General features: G+C 38.8%; 2 protein-coding genes across 3 annotated transcripts; one reads left to right on the top strand and one right to left on the bottom strand.

Moving 5' to 3' along the window:
• Positions 1-3,024: 3,024 nt before the first annotated feature.
• On the top strand, positions 3,025-20,883 carry LOC127360623 (Fc receptor-like protein 5). Of its 2 annotated transcripts, none has more exons than XM_051395082.1 (5): positions 3,025-3,155; positions 3,861-4,139; positions 19,451-19,708; positions 19,851-20,006; positions 20,593-20,883. In XM_051395082.1, exons 1-5 carry the CDS (start codon positions 3,125-3,127, stop codon positions 20,628-20,630), a joined length of 762 nt encoding a protein of 253 aa, XP_051251042.1. In that variant the 5' UTR covers positions 3,025-3,124; the 3' UTR covers positions 20,631-20,883. The 2 variants fall into 2 exon arrangements, with proteins under 2 accessions (XP_051251042.1, XP_051251041.1); XM_051395081.1 differs by lacking the exons at positions 19,451-19,708; positions 19,851-20,006; positions 20,593-20,883 and adding exons at positions 4,821-5,078; positions 5,887-6,045; positions 6,718-7,089.
• Positions 7,922-15,804, bottom strand: LOC127360625 (V-set domain-containing T-cell activation inhibitor 1-like). Its single transcript, XM_051395084.1, has 9 exons — positions 15,510-15,804; positions 15,300-15,380; positions 13,119-13,229; positions 11,250-11,320; positions 9,992-10,330; positions 9,853-9,900; positions 9,719-9,739; positions 9,258-9,359; positions 7,922-8,928 (listed from the first exon to the last, which is right to left on the bottom strand). The coding sequence occupies exons 4-9, from the start codon at positions 11,299-11,301 to the stop codon at positions 8,876-8,878; spliced, it is 615 nt and encodes a 204-aa protein (XP_051251044.1). The 5' UTR covers positions 11,302-11,320; positions 13,119-13,229; positions 15,300-15,380; positions 15,510-15,804; the 3' UTR covers positions 7,922-8,875.
• Positions 20,884-23,750: the final 2,867 nt, after the last annotated feature.

Below are 23,750 nucleotides of genomic sequence, written 5' to 3'. Positions count from 1 at the left end.
CAGTCCCATTGTCTCATTCAACAAGTCCTGCTATAGTTAAACATTACTTTAGTAGATTATTATTAGTATTATTATTAGTATTACTAAATGTCTGCTGATCGCCAAAAACAGTAATAAGAGATTCTAAATTGTTACTTCCTCCTAATGTCGTTCTTGGTTCCTCTGAACAGTAAATACAGGATCTGTCTGCACACTGAGTCAGATATTAGTTTAAGGGGAAGATGAGTGTCCCCAGTGTTTACACATTGCAGTTATATAGTTATACTGACATTTTATTATGATAAAATGATGAGTGTTTAAATAAGGAAAACATTAACTGAGTATCAGATGAAGTCAATAAAATAAAGTCCGTCGAGTTCTGATAACACCATCTGATTATATTGTTTATGACTGAATGCGTTCAAAATGGCGATGTGCTGATAAATAAGTGTAATCCAAAATGGAATTCACTGTGAAGCCAATACAGATCAAACAGAACAGCATTTGATTCTCAGCATTCATTTCAGAATAGCATTTTACTGTAACAGTCTGAGATTGTTTACCCACATCAAAAAGCAGGAAGAGCTGAATCCAGCACTGTTTCTGTTCTCTAAAGCAGGACAATCTCACCTGTAACCCCCCACTGCAGGGAGAGAAGACAGCAAAGCCACAATAAAGAACTTCATCATGATCTCTGGATGAAGAACAGGCACAGTGGATCTCAGCGAGCTCATGTCACATTATGTCAAAGATTAAGTGAAAGAAATATACGATCCAGATGAACTCTCTCCGACCACGAACAAACTTTAGTTTCACTTTCTCCGTGCTGTGAGGCAATAACTGCCAGCAGATGACTCATTTATCTAAAGACACAAAATTAAAACTGTGATGACTGTAGCTTTTTAAATATTTGAATAAATGTGGGCCAGTGTGGCAGGGAAGCTGACAATAAATGAGAAAATAACCACTAACCTCAGCACAATTGCAAAAAAACTTTTACATCAGGGCCTGCTGCAGCTCAGGATGAACAATAACATACAAAGCATTAACATTAATAGAAAATGTACAGTTTTGCTGCCTCTGAACCTGGGGGTTGGGACCCCCAAAAGGTTCATTAGTTAATTTCCAGAGGGGGTCGCCGTATAGTTGTAGAGAATAAAATAAGATATTGTGACATCCAGCGACATTGAACACAGAGGACAAGAACTTAAAAACACAGAATACTATAGGCTATAAACTCTGTTTTTATACATGTTAACAGGGCCAGTTTCCTCATGAGCATTTATTTCTATCTTTTATTGAGCTCTTAGGCCTAAAGCAGACATGTTGACTGTTGTTATTTCAATAAATAAAAAGCATGTATTAAAGCCAACATTTAACCAGTTGCTCTTAAAGCAATTATCTTCTGTGTTCCTGAGTTTTGTTGCTTTCATGTGTTACATTACAGCAATGCCTGAAGAGTCTCTGGAAAAAACCCTGATCCGGTTATTCTGTTGGTCACGACCTTAAAAGGCTGAGAACCTGAAGCAAATTGGGGTTGAAACTGTCTAATACAGTCCGATATATTATAATATAAAATTGATTTTATGTTCAGTTTTTGTTCACACTGTAAAAGATCTGTTCAGTCAATTCTATGTTTTAGTATTGAGGTCACTGAAAGTAGTCATATTCAGACATGTTACAATATTCTGCCCCCCTTTCAATATAATAGAATATAGTCCAGTACAAACTATCTTTAATAATGAACCTCAGTAATAGGCATGTAGCCTAACTGAGTTAACACCTCTGGATATTATAAAGTCAACTTTATGGCAGAACAGTTGTCTTATAGTACCTAATAAAGTGGATACTGAGTCTTTGTTGTTCAGTAATGAAGACTGACAGTTTCAGAAGGTCAAATGTTGTGACAGAAAAAACTTATTCATCAGTGTTATTTACAGAAATGATTTCCAGTTTGTTTGGTTTGAATAATGTTCCTGTTAAACTCATATTATCTTGTAAATGTTCTCTCAGGGACTTCCTGTAGTGGTTGCAGGTCTTCCATCATACCAGCAGATGGTGGTCAAGTGGCTGGTCAAAGACGAGTCCCATCGTCATGGTTACTGTGCAGCTAGGTAGAGGTAAGTTGTAACTCACCTCTGTGGTGCACCCCCTTTTATTTAAGAAATTCATGAATCACAACTTAATTAGCAATAATTTACTTTAATGTAGGCCAATTGTGAACTTACAAGCTGATTTTTATTTCCCACTCAGAAAAATCACAGAAGAAGTGAAAAGATGTGGTTGGGGCTGTCACGTCACATTGTTAGTTTCATGGTGAAGTATGATGAGGTGTTGTGGTTTGATTGTTGGCCAGAGGATTGCTTTTTTAATAAAAGTCTACTGTGTTTGGTGAAGGTTTTCCAGTCAGACAAGAGTGACAATATTGGCTGATTCTGCAGCCCAAGTTATATTTACTGAAAATGATTGTGGACATTTGAGTCCAACTAAAGAACCTAGTTTCAGGAACAAGGGGCAAGTGGCTTGGCTGATGAAAAATGACTTAACAGGGGCAGAGAGGGGCAGCCTGTGGGCGAAAATGATGGTTAGTATTATTGTGCACATTTTGTACCCATAATATCGTTTCCAGTCTAACTTTGTTTGAGTCTATCAATGTCTTTATGTGGTTTCTTTACATCCTGTTTCACTGAAATGTGACTCGGATAGCTTTTCTTGTCTTTTATTGGATGGTTTTACATAAAAGAATGAACTACATCAAGGTTGGGTTTGATTCTTCAAACTCAAGTTTCTGAAGCAGATGAGACAGATGAGAAGTGGGATTGATTACTGGATACATCCAGTAAAACATCATCAGCAAACAGTGAAATACATCCTATGGAGACATTCAGCACTTACTGACAGCATGAAATCATAACTTTAAATAAATGCTGACATCTGCTTCAAAGTTCATTGACCCTGTTGAACACCTGTTTTGGTCACAAAGCTTCAGTCATTTTAAAGACACGTTGCACCTGTATAAATTAACCTGTATTGTGATCACCACTAAGACCCAGCAGTGCTTGCACCAGTGTCTTGACTTCCTGTGTTTGGTCAGGATGTGGTTCTCTATACACACATAGAGGAAGACTCACAGCATCGACACACGATGGAGATCACATCGCTCTGCCTAATGCTCTGTAAGTAACTTTTAAAAATGTATCTACCTCCTGCTCTCTCTCTCTCCGCTCATCTGACAACCACTCGACCACTGAACTTTTATTCAATTTGTTGTTGTTTTTTAAATCAGAGCTTGCTCATAAATCAACCCACGTTGTGTCCTGCTGGCCTAGGTATTGTGAACATTGTGTTGTAGTATTTGAAGATGCTAATTGCAGTCATAGTAAGGAGAACCTCGATATGATCAATTTTCTTTTTTTTTTTTTACTCTCTGGTTTACTTTATATCTACTTTTAAGACAAAGTCTATCTCTTTAGCTACAATATATTCTATTTTCTTCACAAGCTAATCTCTAACTTTGTCTACCTGCTGTTTTATGCAGGACAAGTATTGTACAGTGGGTTTACTGTGGCTGCCTGTTGAGGCTAGGAACAAGATTTGCTAAACAATACAACGATGTTATAGCTTCATTAATGTGCTGTGAAACCAAAACAATGACCTAAAGAGGTTAAGGAGTGCTGTAAAGCTGCAGAGTCCGTGCTAATTATTCTACTAATTGTTCTTCACTTTGAGCAACTGCTTTCACAACACACAGTCATTTAGTTGAATATTAAAACAAAAGAAAATCTTGAATGAATGCTGCTTTAAATGTTACCACCTTAACAACATTTAAACCCAGAAGTGCCAGCACAGAAATAATTGAAATGCATTCAAAATGATTGCAGGTTTCACCCCCCTTGCAGCCACACTGACCATCACTCCCAACAGATCTCAGTTCTTTCAGTATGACAGAATCTCTATGAGGTGTCCGGTGCAGGAAAACTCCAGCGGTTGGACAGTGAAAAGAACTACCTCACTGAAGTCGTTTGTGGCATGCACAGTCTGGGGGAAACCAGGTGAGTCCTCCTGTACCATTGATGATGCCTTGCCATCTGACACCGGAGTGTACTGGTGTGAGTCTGAGCAGAGGGAGTACAGCAACAGCATCAACATCACAGTGACAGGTAATACCAATGTGCATGGAGCTTGTTTGTGTGTGTGCGGTTGTGTTTTGAATCTTCTGGATTGTTAAATGATCATCAACATGTTTTTGAGCTGTTCAATGCGCCCCCTATTGTTTTAAATCAAACTGAACCTTGCAAGGCCAATGCTGACATAGAGTCAGCTCTTTGGGACTAATTTATGTGGCCCACCTCCCCCAGCCTCCGCTTTGTGTCTGTGAAACAGCTGCACTGATTTTTAAATGTATAGTGATCGAGACGAATCATTCACAGGAATTTGTGATTTTTGCTAACCCTCTAATTAGTATGTTTGTATTATTTTGGTGCCGTGGTTTGGACTGGTTATTTCCCTTGATGATGATCCCACAAACGGACACACCCTTCACAGACACACACATACCAGAGAGTTAGCCTCTCTGAGTCATTAGCTTAGCTGCAACATAGCCGCTAGGTTAACTACAACACAAGTCACACACATATTTTTTAAAAACAAACATGAATGTGCTTCTAGTGACTATAAAAGCTCCAGCGGACTCTCTGTGTTTCCAGCATGGAGACGGAGAGTCTGATAGTAGCTGCTCATTAGCTCTGACTACCAGCTCACTGTTGCTGCTATGCTGCTGTGGTCAGTAGACTTTAAAGAAACGTTAAGCTCTAGTAGTCAGGTGTTGTTGTATATTCCAGATGGTGTTGTGATACTGGAGAGCCCTTCACTTCCTGTGGCAGTGGGAGATAAAGTGACACTTCGCTGTTCCTACAAGGAAAAAGTCCAAGATAAGTCTACTTCAGATTTCTCTGCTACATTCTACAGAGCTAATGTTTTCATCGGTACTGAGAGAGGAGAGATGATCCTTAAATCGGTGTCCAAATCTGACGAAGGTTTCTACGAGTGTGAACACCCCGGAAAAGGAAAGTCAAAGCGGAGCTGGCTGGCTGTGAGAGGTGACAAAATGTTTTGCTTCCAATATTCAGTGCGTGTGTGATGGGACGTCTGCTTTTTAGTATTGCCTTGTATTGCCTTATCTTTGTTAAGTTTTACAAGATTGCATTTTTTTCCCTTGTTGCCCTGGCACAAAAGGGAACATACACAACAACAAAAAAACATCAGATATTGGCATTGTTCAAAAGCCAAACTGATATTTTAGATATATGTATCAGTTATCGGCCCAGAATTTCTCAATGGGTGCGTCCCCAGCCCATATCTACGATATTTAAGCTCTACTCTTTAGTCATTTTCAAGTTATCTTCTGCTGCCTAAACCTCAACTATGGCCGCTGGACTTACCCATGGACTTGGCCCCTTGACCCATGGGCTCTAAGTCTTAGGGGAGATAGTGTTTGTTAAAAGGCACTAAAAACAGAAACATAAATTAAACAACAACATTAGATTTTATTTTATTATCATCCTTATCAACACATATGGCATTTGTTCCAAGGCGGGTTGTATAGTACATAACTACAAATGCCAATTTGTTAATCTCGGCTGATCTCTATAAACAGATATCATACATCCATTTTTAAAAAGCTAATAAAGAGCTACATCATTGTAAGATGATTGCTCCATCTCCATACAGACTGTTGACATGATTGGTCAATACAACTCACACAACAAACATAAACCACAGCCGCTTCCCTTACCAAAATCTTGTCCCTTGCCTCCAGATTCTGGACTCACATGCAGATATTTGGATGAGAACAGAACTGATTATGTTTCATGTTTGAAACTCTGATGATCGTTTTCTTTCTCACAGCTCAGCCTACAAGTTTTTCTCCTTCTCCTCCTCCTCCTCCTCCTCCTCCTTCTCCTCCTCTGATGTCTCTGCCCGACCTGGTGTGTACCATCCTGCTGTTCATCCTCTACAATGCCATACTCATCTTCTGTGTATACACGTACAGAAGGTGGGCTCGAGGTAAGAACACTTCTCAAAACCCTAATAATAACAGAAAGTATTGATCTGCCGGCCACCTCCACAAGGGGTCAGAGGTCAGGGCCAAGCTTACTGGATTTGTCCAGATACTCTGCAACCACTCAGACCAGAAGGGACCAGGTACTCTGAGCTGCAGTCAAGGGTAAAAACATTGTCAGGAATCTTTCAGTGTTTGGAAACATGAGAAGCAGGTGATCCAACTGACCTGTGAAAGTATCTTTATCTCTTTATTACTCGTCACTTTATTGTGAAGTTGGCACTTTAGTCTCTGTCAGGAAACTGTTGGAAGGATGATTCAGTTGTTCCAGTGATTTGATTGGTCAACAGTCTGCCTATTGTTGAAGTTTGCCCCCAGGCAGATTAGCTGTGCAGCATAGGTTTCCATGGTGACATACCTCAGTAAAAACAGGGCCAGCTCAAGATACCGGAAAACCCACATAGTTGAAACCAAAAACAGGCTGCAGCCTGTTTGTGGTTGACGAGGTGAGGTTGTCACAGTAACAATAATAGAAAGCAGGAAGTGACAGCAAAGCTAAACGTTCTGTTCACACAGACTCACTGTGCCTGAGTCTCAGGGCCGGTGACTGACAGGTGTGGCAAAGCAGGGACTTTAACTCATAGTTAAAATACTTTCTTTGCTCTGTTCTCCTGCAGCTCGAGCTAATGCTAAAAGGGGAGCTGCAGGAATCTGATCATGTCCTACTGGAATAACAAGGAGAAGAAGAAGAGGAGGAGGAGGAGCTACAATTTGTGACATTGAACAACCTGTTTGTACAGTATTTTGGCCAATATGACGGGGAAAAGGCAGTATTCATTTTCATATATATTATTTAATACATGTTGTATTTGCTTATTTGTATTATGTCTTAGCTACATGTTGCTTCCATGGTTTATGTAAAGATCCCCTCCAGATGTGCATTAATATACAAATAGTCTGCTTGGAACAATAAAGTGTCTCTGATGTGTTTTTATCCATAAAAAGAAAATAATTTCCACATGAAAATCATTAAAAAGACTTCTACATCATGTGCAAATTGTGTGTCTCCTACTTCACTGTAGATCCATTCTCAGTGTCACTGGTGGCTTCATTTATATAAGTTGCAGACTGGACCAGGATTGACTGTTTGTGATGTCTCAAATCAAGCTCGCATACAGCTCCAGCTATCTGGAAATGTGTAGATTGTAACTGTTGCTCTCTGTTACACAATAGATGTATGGTTAAATTCTCTGTGAATATAGTGTCTAACTTTCCTGTTACATCCTCCTGTGTCACTAGAGTGCAGTGCTGTGTATATTGGACATCATGGAGCAGTTAAAACTCAACAACTTAGTAACATCTGAACTAAAATGGTGACTGGGAGCAGAATGTAAATGAGTTTTACTGCCTGAAATGGAGCCAGTGCTCACAGGTACTGAGGACTTGTGATTTCTGTCCACATGAGCACCCTTACTTCTGACTGTGTGGTGCCACCTCCTGGTGAGTCTAGGTATACACTCCTCAGCCCCCTCATAAGAACACTCCTCTGATTGGCTCGTGTTCATTGCCTTCATTGGTTTGGTTGGTTAGGTTCAGAGCCATATAGAAATGGTTACAGTTAGAAAAAATAAATGTGAGGGGCAGAATATGGGGAGAATACAGGGGGTAATTATTGCCTGTGTAACTGTGTCTCTTTGTAAACACATAGCTAGTTTAATGCAGAGAAAACAGCAAAAAGTATCGGTTACAGCTAAATTGTGGTTAGGATTGTGCTGAATTTGCACCTTTTTTAGCCCAATTCAGGAACTGGTGTTAAACCAAAAGTCCTTTAATGAGGGAGGAAATGTTGATCAATTAAAAATGTAAGAAAAAGGCCATGAACAAGTTAAAAAATACATTTATTTTCATAAACAAACAACAATCACAGTTTCAGGATGATATTTCAGTCTCTTAGTGTCCAGATGTTTCAGTTTATAAAAATGACCCTCCATGTGTGATTTTGAGCATGCTGGTATAAAACTAGAACCATTTTATATATACAGTATAGTGCTTTTTAAAATAGATGTTGAAGTGGAAAATGAAGCTAGATAACATGAGGCGCACTACAAACACACTATTAAAGGTCCAGTGTGAAGGATTTACTGACATCCAGTGGAATCATTTGCACACGTACCTCAGGTCGACATCGTTCATAAACCTTTCAGAATATATTCAACCAACAAACACATTTACAAGTTTTTACAGTATTTACAGATCACAGTGAAAAATAAATAAATTCATTGATACGTCTCAGTGTAGCTCTATTTAATGTTTATCCTGTAATATCTTACACATACAGCCTAATGTAACTGCTCATACTGACAGTAATCACAGGTCAGACAGCTGTTTATTGTTACTGTAATGTGTCTAGTGGTGGAATGTAACTAAGTACATTTACTCAAGTATAAGTAAAATTTGAAAATAGGCTGTTTCTGATTTTTTACAGGTGAGAACCTTACAGGAAAACTATGTTAAACTATGTTATGATCTGATAGAATATGATGCATTGCTGTAGATTAAACTACCCAACTGTGTATAGAGTAGTTAAAATAAGCTCAGCCTTACACAGCAGTAACATCAAGTCAAAAGTAAAACACTGACAGGAGACAAAATTTACTGCACACTCAGTACTGAGATTTTGCTGATGACCATAGCGCCACCATGAGTTCAGACAGGAGTTACCTGCTATCATCATCCAGTTTACAGTGAATACAAATGAAAACCTCACACATACCTTCAGTCATGATTGTATTGTGTACTGACTGCATGAACCTTTAGAAAAAACACATTTTGACATCAGAGTCCAGCATTGTCCCTCTGTGCTGGAAGATATTCTCTCTCTTGTCCTCCTGAACACATATCAACAACACAAACCAAGTTATCAGTCAGTGATTTCCAAACTGAGTGTTTTCTGTAGTTTGAGTGCTCTGGGTTGAGTTTAGAGGAAAAGTGAGAATAGGATGTGAAAAGGGCGATTATTTTATCAGCCCAAGCAGAGTCAGTCAGCAGTGGAGTGATGACACTTGTTGTTATTGACAGTGAGGAACTACAAGTAAAGGAGCTTGTCCCAGATCAACCATCATAATCAGACAGCAGGATAGTGAGAAAGCTCTGAAACAGCAGGGGCAGATAGAACGTACACTGATACAGGAAATACAGAAGAAAAAGTGTGACTTACTGAGATTTCCATATTTCATCCATAATACAGCAGCAATACCAACAGCAAGGAGAGCACAGACTGCTACAGAAATGCCAGTTATAGCAACAGCGCCAAGAACACCTGAGAGAACAGAACAAAAGTGTCACGATTTGTTCTTCACTGTTGACTGCAAGACAACATCCATCCATTTTCCACAGCAACTTCTTCTCTTGGTCACAATGTACTTAAATCTGTTTGTTAGAGGCTATTTCTTTTGATTGAACACACTGAAATATCATTACCTTTTAAATATTGTTAACTCAAATCTAAAGCTCGGCCACAACAAAGCTAAAACTAAAAAGTTACTAGAGGAGTTCTGGATTCAGCCTTAATTTGATGCCAGTATAACAAAAAATGAACTCAATTATCATCTCAAACCACACTGATGGAGGTGAAACTAGCAGATATGCACATTAACTATTAACGTATATTGTACTCACCATGATTCCCTGGCTCTGTGTCTGTGGAAAAAAAGAAATAAAATATTTAAATATGTGACAAAATTCTGATAAACAGGAAGAGCAGACGACAGTTAATGGGGATACAAATAAATAAAAACTCCGTTATTACTCACTGGTATTATTGGTCTGACTTCCTTTGTCATTTTTCTGCTCCACTGGCTCTGTAGGACAATTGAGTTGAATTGTGTTAAAATACTTCTAACACATTACAAATATGTAATCATTTTTAAATTTGAATGTGTTATTTATTACCAACAGTGAGGTTAATGAAGCCTCTCCTGGCCTGACTTTGTAGTTTAGGAACAAAGCAGGTGTAACTTCCAGCATCCAGTTCAGTTACGTTGGTCAGTTTTAGTGAAATGTTTCCAAAGATCATTTCTTCATGGAAGACAGATGTTCTACCTCGGAAGTTCTCATCCTGATCATCTAGATAGTCCTTCCCATGTCGGCTGACGTGGACATATTGTTCATCACGTTTCCACTCCACTGTTAGAGTCCTCACATCGAATGGAGGCTCCAGGTAACATGGCAGGATGGCGTTATCACCGAGTGTTACTGTAACTGGGTTATGTGAGCCAATCACATCAGACTCTGAAACAAGAAACAAGAAACAAGCATCATATATACACTTCCTGTTGCCGCATCATTAAACACTGTTCCTCAATCAGTCCCTCAGGGAAGTAACGCAAATTCAACCAATCCCCACAATTTTCCATATTTTAGTCATCAAACTACCAGTGATTTTACTCTCACTCTAACAAGCTTCCTTTTGATGACTGATACAACAACAACAAAAATCTACTATCAATCAACTTTTGTAGCATCGCAATTTTTTAGAAAAGCTGTTGTGAAGTCAAATCAGGCAGTTTAGGCAGCTTGAACAGCTCAGAGAACATGCTTAACATTTATTTCATCAACTTCATAGTTATTTTAATACTTGAACTGATTTGTGACTTAATAAAAAACAGTAGTAAAAAAGAAAGAAAGAAAAGTATTTCCATATTGTACCTTTTACTCTGCAACATTAATGTGACCACTCTACAAATGATCCAATATACAAACAGATTTGTGCATCAGAACTTTCCTAATACTTTCATGACCCCATCAGATTTATCCGGTGAGCTTTTGGAGGGACTCCAACCCCAGGTTGGGAACCGCTGCACTAACTATAGTACTTAGCTCATTCAAGCATCAGTGTTACAATCTAATGGCCTATTCTATCAGTCAGGGGACATTTTACGGCAAAATACCTACTTTGACTGATGATTTTACTGCTCATCCCGATGACCACAATGTCAACTACAATCAGATTAAATCTGCTGCACAGACACAAATCTGATGAAAACTGGGTCCTCTTACTCTGAGAACGCAAACTTTACTTTATGTGATTTAAAGGTTCATCTGAATCTAATAAAGAAAAGAAATGGCCAGAATATTACCGGTTAATTAAAGAGTTAAATGAAGAGTCTTCAGAAGTGATTTTATGAAGAAAAGAAAAATAAAAACCGACCTGGAGCGTCCACCAGAGAGAGAGAGGACATCAGAACCAGCAGCAACTTCATCTCGGCCACTGGATAAAGACTGGAGAGACTCCACGTCCTCCGACTGTGTTTACTTTCACTTTCCCCCTGGAGGTAGAAGGCTCTTAATGCCGGCGCACAGGCTCCATTTTATTCTGAAGGGCTACATTTTCTGCATTAATTCTGCATTATGTGTTCTGTGACTTTGTTCCTGACAGTGGTGAGGGTGAAATACAACTATCTGATAAATACCAACAGACAGCAGTGTTTAAATTGCACAGAAAAGATTACATTATGAGGACTGAATTAAATACATCTCTGTGTAGACATAAAACTGCTGTTAGGATTGTGCTGAATTTGCACCTTTTTTTTAGCCCAATTCAGGCACTGGTGTGGAACCTGAAGTCATTTAATGAGGGAGGACATGTTGATCAATTAAAAATGTAAAAAAAGGCCATGAACAAGTTAAAAAATACATATACATACAAATATTTTCACAAAGAAACAACAATCACAGCATCAGGATATTTCAGTTTAATAAAAATTACAACCTCCATGTGTGTTTGTGGTTGTGAATGAATATTTGAGCACATTATAAAAATAAAAAAACATTTTTATATACAAAAGTGCTTCACAGGGCAGTAACAAGATGAAGCACAGTGCAATCAATACAAACATATTATTACAGGACCAGTGTGCAGTATTAGTGGCATTTAGTGATAAAGTTACAGATTGCACCCATTTGAATACAGCTCAACCTTTGACATGTGTAGGAGAAACTACAGTGGCTGTGAAGCTACTGTAGGAACATGGCGAACTCCACTGCTCCCTCTGTAGATAAAAACAACCTATTCTAAGGTCACAAAAACACAACAATTCTTATTATCAGGAGATACACGAAAGCCCTTAAATAATACAGTATATTCAATTTCTGACAACAGATCCTCCTAAAGGTTACACACTGGACCTTTAAAACAGCAGCACACTGAGTAACAAAGGTTAAAGCTGCAGCCTGTAACTTTTGGAAAAATAACTTTTTGTCATTTTTGCTGAACCTTTCATTATATCCTGACAGTAGAACATGAGCGGATAATTTGCTCCTCCTTGTGCTCCTAATGGTATTTGCAAGAATCCACCGGGCAAAGAAAGATAGCTGATTGGTTATTTTTTATAAAAGTTACCAACTGCAGCTTATACAATGTAATAGAAATAAAAGTACACAATAATACAGGTTTATAAAATCGTGGTCTTAAGTACTGAAGGCACAAATATCAAAAAGAACTTGTGAACGATTCCCTGCACCTGAATTGACTTTCTATCACATTATTGGAAATAAAGAGGAGAAAAATGATCCCACTTGTTAAGTTAAATAAACTAATTAAAACCCCTCTTGGATTTGCTGGAAAATGCATCGTCACAAAGATAAATGGTTATCACAGGACTAACATATGATGATCTTATAGAATATGATGCATTACGGTAGATTAAACTACCTGACACTGTAACAATAATCCCAAATATCAGATAAAACACTGAGAACATTTTACTGCACAATAAGCACTTTTACTTTTCATACTTTAAGTTGATTTTGCTGATAATACTTACTATTCACTTTCTGACCAAAATGCCATCGTGAAGTCAAATTAGAACTTTTATTATTCTCTGAACTTTTACTTTTGACATTTTGACACCAGAACAAATTGTTTAAGGGATACAGAAGAGTTGAGTGCTGAATGAAACAGATGAATAAGACAGGGTGTTATATAGTATATAGTTAAAGTACAGGATTACAGGATTGCGTGAAATTTTTATTGAAAAAAAGGTTAAAAAAATGAAGACAGAAGAAATGTGTGACTTACTGTCATCTGCGATGAGACTTCGTAATATAGCAACACAGCCAATTATAGTTCCAGCAATGATGACTCCAGCAATGTAAATTATAGCATTCGTGCCAATATCAGTGTCACCAGCTGAGAGAAAAGAGAAAAGATGTCACAATTTGTTCTTCACTGTTGGCTGCAAGATAACAACCATTAATTTTCCACACCCACGTATTATGCTGGTCACAATGTACTTACAACTGTTTCTTTGTTTGCACAGTATTATCATTGAGAATATTCTGAAAAATACACAACCAACCCATTGAATGTATGTATGTAGATATACATATATACATTCATTTGGGGTGTGAAGTGCTTCATGGCTATAAAAAATATATAATAACTGATTTGACTGAGGGTTTATTAAAGCTTTCTCTCTGCTGCCTGCTGCGGCTGATAGACAATAAGAGTGAAGACAATGAACTAAAGCAGTAGAGCTGTGGCCAGAAACAGGGGCAGATACACTTATGGAAACAAACAGTTCAAACTCATGATAAAGATTTGATCATCTGATAATGATCTATCCAGGAGTGGGTCAGTTTGGGGCAGCACAAGGCACTTAAATGACTTAATGACCACAGCCCCACCCCTCCTTGTTTATATTTTTTAGTTTCTGCAGGTGAAGTCCCACCCACTGATCTGTAATAGGTCTGTAGAGTGAATGAAAAAAAAATGAGGAAGTAGTGTTTGTAGTCTCACCCCCTCTACAGAGATATGAGACTTCCTGCTTCCAATGACGCAAAATGACGATTTTTACATCATTGGAATCAGGAAGTGCAACACTAAAATCTGTATTTCTCCCCTCTCCGGGGAAGTGAGGGAATGATGCATGACCATTCAAAAATATGACTGCAGTTCTAATGATACAAAGCTTAATGCAAATGGGTGAAGTGTCCATTTACTTCCTGCAGTAATTCCAGGGCTTGATATAGATTACATAATTTCATTTATATTGGGCTACATTTTCAAACAAAGGACTTACTATAGTAATTAGGCCAGTGCGATATGACAATATACATATAGTGTGATGACAGAAAATCATCTATCTATATTTTTCTGTGTGGTTTATTTCTTTGTGTCACAAGTCAAACTCTTCTGGAATTCAAATGAGGGAAATATGTGCTCTGACGGGGTTGATAAAGGCAGGGATACGATGCAAAGCAAGCATTTCACCAGCATTTACTCAACTACTTTAATGTGCCCCTCTCCTATTGTCTTCCCCCCCAAAAGTAATTTCCCCACGGGATTATTAATTCTGATTCTGAAAAGGAAAAAGGACTTTGATTAGAATCTTTAAATCATCAGATAATATGAAATGTTTTAGTTGTGGTGGAGAGAGACATAAACACACTGCGCAGAGCAAAATGTTACCAACAAGGCAGCTGCAGAGGGAAAGACAGCTGCAGAGGGAAAGACAGCTGCAGAGGGAAAGACAGCTGCAGAGGGAAAGACAGCTGCAGAGGGAAAGACAGCTGAGAGCGAGAGACCAGAATCAAACAGAAACAATGAGGGAAGACAGTCAGGACAGTGTGGAGGGACAAAAAGAGACAGGTGGAGTTCCTTTTTTTTCAAGTTCTAAGCACTGTTTTAAGTTAATGTAGAGGATTTTCCTTTAGGAGAAGTTTTGCTGGGAATGATGTTACAGACAGAAATAATTTGGAACCACAGAGTGCTGCTGAGGCAGTTACTGGAAGGACATCATTTAATGGATGTGTGGAGAAGGATGAATGATGATGAAGGACTATATACCTGAGCTCATACTAGGGACACTGTAATATCACTGGCTATATTAGATCAGTTCTATTGTTTTAAACATCATTTTAACTTTTTGAAAAAGTACAGAATGATGCTTGCGCCTGGTTATTTGTAATATTTTAATCACCAATATAAAACCTAAAAGTGCTTCTTGGCATTTTAACAGAGAGATGACTATCACTAACAAGTACAGACAGGGTGCCATGTGGGTTTCACTTTTGATGCACTGATTCATTCATTACAATCCTCTTCCACACAAGGCTCTCCTGCTTTTTATGAAAACTTTTTTGGGCGACTTTGGGAGCCGGTGTGTGTGCAGAGCGCAGCAGAGCTATTGGTGTGTGTCAGCCAACGTCTACAATCAAATAGACATATGATAGACATAATATATAATAGTGGACTCACCATCATCTGCCAGAGACACATCAACACCAGAAGAAACTTCATGTCAAATTCCCCTGGATAAGGACTGAGAGTCTCACCGAGCTGAGAACAAAAAAGAGTAAATAAAGTTTTATCCAGCAGCTGCCGGTTTAAATCCAATTCAGCAAAAAGATATGGATCCATTGTATGAAATGTCCAGAAACTCCAGTTGTAGGCAATTTAAAATATTACTTTGTGTCAATCACACTCCATCTGCTCTCTCCCTCCCTCCTATGATACCTGTGAGCATAACCTGGGATGTTTTTCAGGTTTCTGCCCCCTTCAGGTACCCAGGGTGGAATCATCAGTGCAAAACATTGCAGCCCTCCTCCAGTTCATCATATCCTGTCATGAGGTTAAGCTCATCACAAGTATAGACTCCACATCATATCCAGATATTCATCAGATCTTCATTCACCCTAAAATTAAGTCTTGACATGCTTAGTCAATATAGTTGAGCTGGAATTAGACACTGAGAAGGTTCAATTGGACAGATTCAATCCAGTCAACCTGGACCCGAGACAACATCTTTATCCCTATAAAATCAACACATTAAGAGCTTTTGAACAACAGTTGCATTTTAGTCAAGAATATGCCAGAATCAACATTTACAGATCACAAGGTCTGCATTCAAACGTTTTGTACTTGTCTGTACTTGCGTGAGTGTTTCTTCACACATCGCTGGCTCTGCTCTGTAGTGACGCAATGCAGGGGCAGAATATAATTTGTTTAAGAATATGGACTAAACAGTGTAATCCAACCAATTGCCCGTCATGGGAGCGAAGTTTAGGGTCCACTCAGTAATCAGAACTACACTAGCTGGGACAAGCATTCCATAGTTCAACAGGTTGTTATAAACACTTTATGTCCAAGTAAACAGCAGGATGTTGAGACTTCACCGAAATACAGAGGACATGATAAAACACATCATCGTGTTTGTTTGTTGGCACAGAAATGCATACTGTGTCTAAAGCAGGGATAAAGGGACACTGCCTTTTTGACTTTTCACTCATTCAAGCCTTTCACGTATGTGAATGTTTTCAATAGCTAATTATAATAGCTTACAGGCAGGTACATGCACATGATTCAGGACATGAGCAACACAGTAACTTTGATGAACTTATACAGGGACAAAGGAGAGGACTAATATAAGCAGAGAGTGGCTAATGAGGGAATGAGTTGAGGTGAGGTAAGCAGGGCAGACGGGAGCGGCACACATTTGTGGACAGTCTTCTGTGGGTTATAACAATTAGAACCTATTTTCATGCAGACATCTTGAGGTCAGGGGTCATAGGATCCCTTTGCCAAAATGTAGCCTGACTTTGTAGAGTTATTGAGCCTCCTTCCAACATGCTGATACATTGGTACTTTATTTTTACTTTCAACTCATTTTTATTGTCTTCTATGTCGCCTTCTGTTGCTTTTACACTTTGTCTTGATAGTTTTTGATGTTTTATGTAAAGCACTTTGAGTTGACTTGTTGAAATGTTCTATACAAATAAAATGTGCCTTTGCTGCACTGCAAATGTTGTATTCTCTTATGGACTTCCTATAGGGGTTGCTGGTCTTCCAACATACCAGTAGATGGCGGTCTTAGCCTTCTCCTTGTGTTACAGTCAGAGACACTGATTGGACAATGATTGATTGTGGCTTTAGGGGTCATTTGTCATTAACTCTCTCAGTATTCAGTTTCTTGTGTCTTTCCTCTCTGGTGCAGTAAAGATGAACCTGAAGGATCTGTGTTTCAATATTTTACATAAAAACTTTCAATCACTCCGGACAAAACCAACAAGTGTATTTGTGATTATGTGGCTGTGTCACATCCTGTTCATCTGAAATGTGAAGCAAAAATAAATTTCCTCTCCTGTGGTTTCAGTCTTTTGCTTGAGGTGAGAGAGAACTTTGTTATGACAAAGTAGAGTTTGATTCACACGGTCACGTTTCTGAAGCTTTTAGCAACAGCACGACAAACTGATTTGGAGACTCTTAGTAAAACGTCATCGGCAAACTGTGAGACTTTTTGGTGGCACAAATGAAATCTTAATAGTACTTCAATAGTGTGATGTGTTTTTGCTTTCAAAGAAATGCTGGTGGCTGCTTTATTTCCTGCCATTTGAAGCCAGGATGTGGTGGGTGGCAGCTAGTTAAAACCTGTCTACAGACATCGACACAAAATGGAGATTGCATCTCTCTGCCTAATGCTCTGTGAGTAATTCAACTTTTTTTGAATAATTTGTCAACTGAACTCTGTTTTTCTGCCAACCACTTGAACACTTAATGTTTATTGACTTTTCTAGTTAATAATATCCAGATAAATCAAACATCAACATATTTTTTAATTTAATGAAACAAAACCAAAAGGTGTGCACTGATCACCTAGATATTATAATAAATCTTACAGTTTCAGCAAACTAGAGGTGTGAACAGCTAAAGTTGTCACAAGTTTCCTTGTTATTTAAGATGCTAAATTAATATTCAAAAGCCATCATTGTAAACTTTGCCACCTTCCTGGTTAGACGGATTTCAGTGAGGGGAGCTGTGATGTGTTAAGAGGAGTCACAAAAACTGAATCATTTTTAAAGATGCAATCTTTTTAAAGCCGCAATCGCCTAACTCTGGCTGCTTTTCATTAACTGATGCTTCCAAATGCAACTTTGTAGTGTTGTAGGGATCTGCAGATAATATACCAAAACACAGTTACATGGTCAGATGCAATGTAATGTACCATTGTGTGTATTGTAGCATCACAAAAAGCAGCAGTTTGTTTTTCACAAGTAAACAAATAGCATCAGTAATCACAATAAATAACACTACGTACATTAATGATTAGATTTAAAAGGAATATTAAATGACGATTAAAATCAGGAATACACAATGAAAATATCTAAATGAAAGCTGCAATGTCTTTAAATTGTTCTTAAATGTGGGGTTCTGTGAACATTAGTAACTGCAATCGCTTAAGACTGACTGTTGAAGCAAGGATTCCTCATTGGGCAGTTTCAGTTTCTCTGTCCTTGCGTCTCTTCCTCGCTTCTCTATCTCACTTCCTCACTGGAGCTTAGACGCAAGGAAAGGAAGCGATTAAGGGAAGCAAGGAGACACATTAATGTAATGAAAAGAACTCTCCGATCAGCGGCCTAACGAGTCAGTGCCAGGGCCCAGTGCGAGATGATCAAAGCGGGCCTTCCCATCAGAATCAGACGAAACATGAAGTAATGTTAGTGGCAAATTAAAGAAGAAAAAGCATGCAGCTCCAAAATGACCAGTAATAGACTTGACTACTTGGCCAAATCAGTGTCAGAGCACCATAAGAGATTAAAACTTAACTAAACATGACTCTATTAGTGACAGTGCACGATGACAAACAAAATGTTTCATGTCTGCGCATAGACAAAACACAACTGTGTAGATGGATTATTGTACAACATGAAGCCATAAAATGTTTGTATGTAGACGTGATAGACCTGGAAGAGGTTAACATGCACTGCACACCTGCAGAGTCTGTACTTTTCACTTGACACAAGTATCTGTACGTGCATTTTGTATCGTATGAACAAAAACAAAAGTTTTATGGAAATTACAAAATTCTGTGAAACTGTGTGGTTTAGGTGTGAGAGTGAGAACACAAGAACTACAGAGATTAATCATAATTGCTATTAATAACATTACTGAGCAGTATAAGTAATAGTTCAGGTATCAGAATGGTATAAAAACATCTCTACAACTAACCACAAATAAATTAAATCCATTCACAATTGTTTCAGGTTTCACCCCCTTGCAGCAGCACTGAGCATCAGTCCCAACAGATCTCAGTTCTTTCGGTATGAAGAAATCTATCTGAGGTGTGAGGAGAAGGTAAACTCCAGTGGCTGGATGGTGAAAAGAAACACCTCCGATTCGACATCTGAAGTGTGCGAGTTTGGCTGGGCCATCCCAGGTGAGTCATCCTGCACTATCGAGGATGCCTACCCAACTGACAGAGGAGTGTACTGGTGTGAGTCTGAGCAGAGGGAGTACAGCGACAGCATCAACATCACAGTGACAGGTTTGTTCGTTTTTATGCCATTTTTCTGCGTCTTTACATTAAACAAACTTTTTAAACTCTAGTAACCAGGTGTTGTTGTATATTCCAGCTGGTGCTGTGATCCTGGAGAGCCCTGCACTTCCTGTGACAGTGGGAGATAAAGTGACACTTCGCTGTTCCTATAGGAAAGGAGACCGAGATGACCCTACTTCAGATTTCTCTGCTACGTTCTACAAAGATAATGTTTTCCAGGGTACTGAGAAAGGAGAGTTGATCCTTCAATCGGTGTCCAAGTCTGACGAAGGTTTCTACGAGTGCGAATACCCCGGAAAAGGAAAGTCAGAGCAAAGCTGGCTGGCTGTGAGAGGTGACACGACGTTCTGCCTCCCATAAACAGTACTCCTTAACATAAACATTCATTTAGATGAGACAGTTTCTCTCCTTTATGTATGTCCTCTTGTTGAGTAGCATGGCACTTTTTGTAATAACACATGTTTTCAACCTCACAGCCAGAGCTCTGCCTATAAATGTACCAACCACTCCTCCTCCTCCTCCTCATCCTCCTCTCCTGTCTCTACCCAATCTGGTGTGTACCATTCTGCTGTTCATCCTCTACACTGCCATACTCATCTTCTGTATATCCATATACAGAAGGTGGGCTCGAGGTAAGAACACCTCTGAAAATTGAATAATAACAGAATACATTGATCATCTTTTCTGTTGGCCTCCTCCACAATGGGTCAGAGGGCGGGGACAACTCTATTGACCTTTTCAGCCACAAGGAAGTTGTGAACTTTTGGAAAATAACATAGAGTATGAATGTCTGACACAGCCAGAAGAACATTAAAAGCTGGTTTTAGAAGAGGCACGTAACCTGCCAATTAAAATACAGCGCAGTCAGTTACAAACTGTCATCTGGAAGAAATGGCAGAGATACAATGGGTCCGAAAATCTGACAGTAAGAATGGATGTACAGCGAGTCTTTGCTATGGAGATGATGCACCGTCTCCTTTAGTTGAGTTCAGATAGCTTTGCACAGAAACATCCAGTAGAAATGACAAAGTGTAAAGAATGTGTGAACGCCTCTGCATGTTGCGCACCATGTTGTTGAGTGGATGACGTGAGCCTCTGGTTGTGGCTGTAACAAGCTGAGAGTAAAAGTTCTGTCACATGTTCCTTATGTGTAATTCAATTCTTGTAGAAAATGATTATTAGTATGATTAACTCCAACAACAATGGTTTCCCCTGCAGCTCGAGCTGGTGCTTCTGATCATCTCGTACCAATATGATGAAGAAAACAAGGAAGACCAAGCAGTTTGTCACTCGCATTAAACAGCCTGTGTATATACTGGCCAAAGCTACTGGGAACAATAGCAATATTGTTTTACTATTTATCTCATTAAATACATATATATGATGAAAATGTAAATATGACATTCTGTGTTGTTTTTCTTTACCGTCTTTCAATAAGAGCTCTCATCATAACTTCACTCTGTTATCACAGCTGCGTATTTCCGTATTAAATTATTATTTTCTCAAGCATTTCTGAGCGGAGGTGGTGGTGTTTGTTCTTTGTGAATGATTGTTAATGACTGTAAGTATATGAACAGCTCTGTGATCAGCTTGACCAACTTATAGCCATCTTATATTGTTGTTTAGCGCCATCTAGTGAGCATTTAGATCTACAAGTTATTTTATACACACAAGATGTTATGTATTGTGTATGCTGGATTTAATATCACACACAAACCTTTGTGTGTTCTCTGGTGTTTGCTCACATTTTTGTTAATCATTTCTTTTTACCTCCTTTGAACAGAATTGAACAATATCAGTGATGGTACCTGCAGGTTCAGTTGTATTTTGACTGTTTCATGATGAGGTTTTCTCTCCATACAAATTTAATTCTGATGCTTGACCAGCAGATGTCACCCTCATGGTTTAGCAGGGACTGTGCACATTGGGAAAAAAGTTTATTTTTCACATGTAGTCCTAGAATGAACAAAGTAATTCAGTAAGCAGGTAAACAATATATATTTTATTTATTAAATTACACCACAGCATTTACAGCCTAATCTAAGTTGCTTTGTTCCTCCCTAGCCTTGCATTTTAAATACATACAACTCAACAAATACACAAGAAACAGTACAAAATAAAGTATGTGCATTAAAAAAAAAAACACAAAATAATACATTATGGCACCATAAAACAGGACACCAGATCATTCATGCAACATCACTGATCCCTCTTCAGAAACTGGTTTGTTTTAACTTCCAGTCAAGATCCAGTTTGAGTTTCCCGGGTTAATAATTCCACATTTTAATATCCCAAATAGAAAAAACAGTTTATCCAAAGGGGATTTACGTAAGGGCACCTAACAACTCCCACCGGGTGCTCCATGTGTAACTGAGCCTGACGCTCCCAGTGGAGGCCACTGGGGAGCCTAATTAGGCATTTATAGACTAATCTAAAATTACTAACTCCAATATTTTTAACTTCCTAAAAACTTTTTTGGACAGTCTTACTGTCCAAAATGTTTATTGCTTAATTGTATATCATCATAGAGGCTTGTAACCAAGGAACAATAATCAAATTAGTAAAAAGAACTGTTTGCAACCAGTCCTTAAAATTAGATATTTTATGGGGCACCCTGGGGACAATTGTCAGGACAAACATTCAATCCTTCAGGTTAATACTTTGTGGAATGACTTACCCTACATTAAAAACCTCATTTAATGTTGAAGTAGCCAAACAAATGGATGTTTGTCTCAAGGAACTGAATTCAATTAAGAGCCTGTGGAGAGGCAGGTACTGCATCTGTAAACACAAATCTCCTGTGGTGGAAGGAGTACTGAACATATGTACTCAAGTAGAAGGATATTACTGAAATATTACTGACAAATAAACGTACCGTTCTTAAAATACTTAAGTACAAAGTATCCTTCTCAAAAAATTACTGTTACTTTTTAACTGTTGATATTTAATGTATTATCATTATTGCACTGAAACATTGGAACATTAAAACATATACCAAAAACGAGTAAAGAGAGACGGACAGAGACAAAGACGGACAGCAAGAACAACAGAAACAACTATGCTATTAATATTAGCAGGATCGATAAGAACCTGCGAGTCGAGAAAGCACAAGAACTCCGGGGGAAGAAGTGAAGTTAGTAACATGCATTAATGGGACATAAATGTGTGCAGAAAGAGAGAGAGGATGAGAGTGCATCATGGGAAATTCCCTGGCAGTCTAGGCATATAGCAGCATAACTAAGGGATGGTTCAGGACTCACCTGATCCAGCCCTAACTATAAGCTTTATCAAAGAGGAACGTCTTAAGCCTACTCTGTGTTAAGGGTGTCTGCCTCCCGAACCACAACTGGAAGCTGGTTCCACAGGAGAGGAGCTTGGTAACTGAAGGCTCTGGCTCCTGTTCTACTTTTAGAGACTATAGGAACCACAAGTAGCCCTGATAATAAGGAATTGCAGCAATCCTCTTTAGAATGATTAAATGTGAACATAAATGCATTCTGGCCGTAGCGGCTGGCATTATTTATATATTTAATCACAGGGGTAAACTATAGGAATCTTACGGTCTCTGAACACCCTCGCCCTCCGCAATGAGCCTCACACAATCTGTCACCGCCGTGTTCCCAATGTGCTGGCGTTTATCTCCACCGACTGTGTGCGGAGGACTGGAGTATTGGAGGTTTATGGGGTAACATCGAGGATAAGCCAGTTGAACGGCAGTGAACACATCATCTGGTGCAGAGGTCATTCCAAACTGCAGTCAGAGCCTGTAAACCTATATTTACATTGCATAGACAAAGCTAAAACTCAACAGAGACACATACAGAGATAAACAGAGAGAGGCGGGTCAAGCCAGTGTGTGTGTGAGTCAGCGTAGGGCCCCAATGCAAGATTATCAAAGCAGGCCCTCCCATCACAATCAGATGTAACATGATGTAACATCAGTGGCAAAAAAGTGAAAGAATGCAGCTTTAAAAAGACCAGTAAAAGTGAAATGCACAGCACATTTGACCCTAAATCAAACAAAGACAGACAGCCATGCTGTAGAAGATGAGTCATAATAGCAAGGCTGAAATAGTGATAAAAGAGTACTTCACCAAAATTATGTCGGAGCACCATAACCGAATAAAACGCACCTTCACACATATGCAACCATGATCCTATTAAATGGTAAATGGACTGTACTTGTATAGCACCTTTCTAGTCGTCCGACCACTGAAAGCGCTTTACACTACATGCCACACTCACCCATTCATCCATTCACATGCCGATGCAAAGCAAGGTGAGTAAAGTAGTTAGAGAGTTAAATAGTGGAATACGAAATACAAATAAAATAAGCTGGTCTTTCAAATATTGCACATGTACAGTTTGGTTTTTTA

The sequence above is a fragment of the Dicentrarchus labrax genome, unplaced genomic scaffold (assembly GCF_905237075.1).
Source record: "Dicentrarchus labrax unplaced genomic scaffold, dlabrax2021, whole genome shotgun sequence".
Lineage (NCBI taxonomy): Eukaryota > Metazoa > Chordata > Actinopteri > Moronidae > Dicentrarchus > Dicentrarchus labrax.
Note: the sequence above shows the minus strand (reverse complement) of the source record. Positions and strands in the feature narration are given on the sequence as shown.